Below are 2,374 nucleotides of genomic sequence, written 5' to 3' on the forward strand. Positions count from 1 at the left end.
TATATATATATATATATATATATGAACTCCTAGATTGGTCAACGACACCTCATCAAATTTGGGAAGATGAAAATAGTACAATCTCAGTCCTAGTTGTTAGGTAGGCCTATTTATTGAAGAAAATTATTGAAGTGTCATATGCTAAACAGAATTGTGTTCGCATGCTATATATGATATTGTATTACATACATGATGACTTCCACATATTTATGAGAAGAAAGAAGAAAACTATTGATATGATATCATAAAACTTAAATTACATCAGAATTGAATACGGTTGACCTTTTATGTATCTCACCAATAAAATAGATTATGCAAACGACTAAAATATGTGCATAGGTCTAATGCCTAAGGAGTAAAAAAATATTGCTAGGCCTATATGTTTACTAATTATGAACCAAATTTAGTCTTATAAAACCAATGCTTTTTCCTAACAGTAGACTCACCAAAAAATCAAACCAATTTCAGAATATCTTCTCTCTTCTGCATGATACATTATAATATAGAGATGCAAATATAATTTATAAATTATTTCAATTCGTTGGAATAAAAAAGACGTTAAACTGTTCTCACGTTCAAGCTTTACAATACAAATGTCGATAGATGTGATAAAATGCTTCTGAAACGTTCTCTTTTTAAGAGAGCACCGTCAGTATCTTGGAAACCCTCCTCAGATTATTGCCTATATATCATTTCAATTTATTGTACCAATCTCCGGGGCAAACTAGAACACTTCTCGATATTTTATGTGCTTCGTTCTAAATATCGGGTATTTCTTTCGAATACAGAATTCTCACATATTAAATATAAGATACGCTTTTATGTAACAAATTACTTATCGTAATGTTTGAGATTTTTAGTAAAATAAATTTCATCCTCTTTACGAAACTTTAATTCTGATTTTTCTTTTCTTGACAACTACACCATATTAGTTCTTTGATGTATATTAGCTGCTAACAAAACTGTAAGCATAATTATATAAATCTTTCACAATCCCAAAAAATGTGGCAGTTTTTAAGGACGGTGATAGTATATTATCTATGGAAAATACTACACGCATTGATCAAACGAAACAAAATGTTGATTCTTGACATTTATACGATCATGATGACACTGATATATCTGATGTGGTATTTCAATCTAGATGCTGAATACTGTCCTTTCACTTTCGACGGCTGGAAATGTTGGAATTATACAAAATCCGGAACAACAGCTGTACTGAATTGCCCATCGTATGTTCCATCGTCTAATAAAGAACGTAAGTTTTTACCAAATTACAATATTATTTATAATCCTAATAAAAACATTTTTTGAATATTTTAAACAATTTTTGGCATATTTTGTATTAAATAGGTTTATCGAATTACGACATTATTTTAAAAAATCCAATCTCATTGTAAAATCCTTGATTGTAGACCGCTGTGCCTGTCTTCATATTGTTTATGTAAACATATATTTTAATATTATGCATGGGCGGCGGAAGCTGGGGCCGGGGGGCCGCCCCCCCCCCACTTTTTGGCGAAAAATATATAATGTCTGGAGAATTTTGTATGATCGGAAATGCAAAAAAAGAAGGAGGGAAGAAGGAGAAGGATGGGAAAGAGAATGTTTATCCAGTACCCAACCGAGTTACATTTTTTCGCAATTCACATTGGCGGATCTGGGGGGAGGGGATCATGGGTCCTGACCTCTCCCATGTGCAACAAAAAAAGGGGAAAAAGAAAAGAATTCTAGACCTACCTTTTCAGGACCCGTGAGCTGATTTTTTTTTTTTTTTTTTTTTTATTTAAGATAGATCGTTTAACCTGTTAAAAAAGGGCCTCAACTGTCTCTTATACACATCTAGATGTGTATAAGAGACAGATTCCCGCCATCTAGGAATTAAAATTTTCCCGGGGGAGAACCCCCGGACCACCCTTTCTTTTTGGTATTTATCGATTCATGGAAAAAAGAATACGCATGCAACTACTCATTTGTTTATGTATGTATACACACACAAAATAAAAAATGAGAAAAATTTACCCGACCTTTTTAAAGAGGGGAAAACCTTGAATTTTGAAGAACTTTAAAAGTCATTAAAAGACATTACAGAAGTCAGGTAAGCTCATCTCCCGCCATCTAGAAATCGAAATTTTTCCGGGGAACCCGGACCCTTTATCTTTGGAGTTCATTGATTAATTGAATCGTTTTCAAGGGGGGAACCTTGAATTTTGAAGAATTTAAAAGTCATTAAAAGACACCACAGAAGTCGAGGAAAGCTCATTTCCCGCCACCTAGGAATCAAAATTTTCCCGGGGAAGAACCACAGGACCTCTCCACCCCCACCTTTCTTTTTGGGATTTATCGATTCATGGAAAAACTACGTACGCATGCA

At 33.7% G+C, this 2,374-nt stretch overlaps 1 protein-coding gene across 10 annotated transcripts in view; it reads left to right on the forward strand.

Annotated features, from left to right (window-relative positions):
• LOC117106799 (calcitonin receptor-like) overlaps positions 1 to 2,374 on the forward strand; it is a 132,773-nt gene that overhangs the window by 111,028 nt on the left and 19,371 nt on the right. For all 10 annotated transcript variants that reach the window (XM_033248253.1, XM_033248254.1, XM_033248252.1 and 7 more), the window contains one exon: positions 1,145 to 1,258. In XM_033248253.1, the coding sequence (XP_033104144.1) occupies positions 1,145 to 1,258 (114 nt within the window). The remainder of the gene's footprint in view (positions 1 to 1,144; positions 1,259 to 2,374) is intronic.

The sequence above is a fragment of the Anneissia japonica genome, unplaced genomic scaffold, assembly GCF_011630105.1.
Source record: "Anneissia japonica isolate Jap-2015-1 unplaced genomic scaffold, ASM1163010v1 scaffold2471_len1564793_cov202, whole genome shotgun sequence".
NCBI lineage: Eukaryota > Metazoa > Echinodermata > Crinoidea > Comatulida > Comatulidae > Anneissia > Anneissia japonica.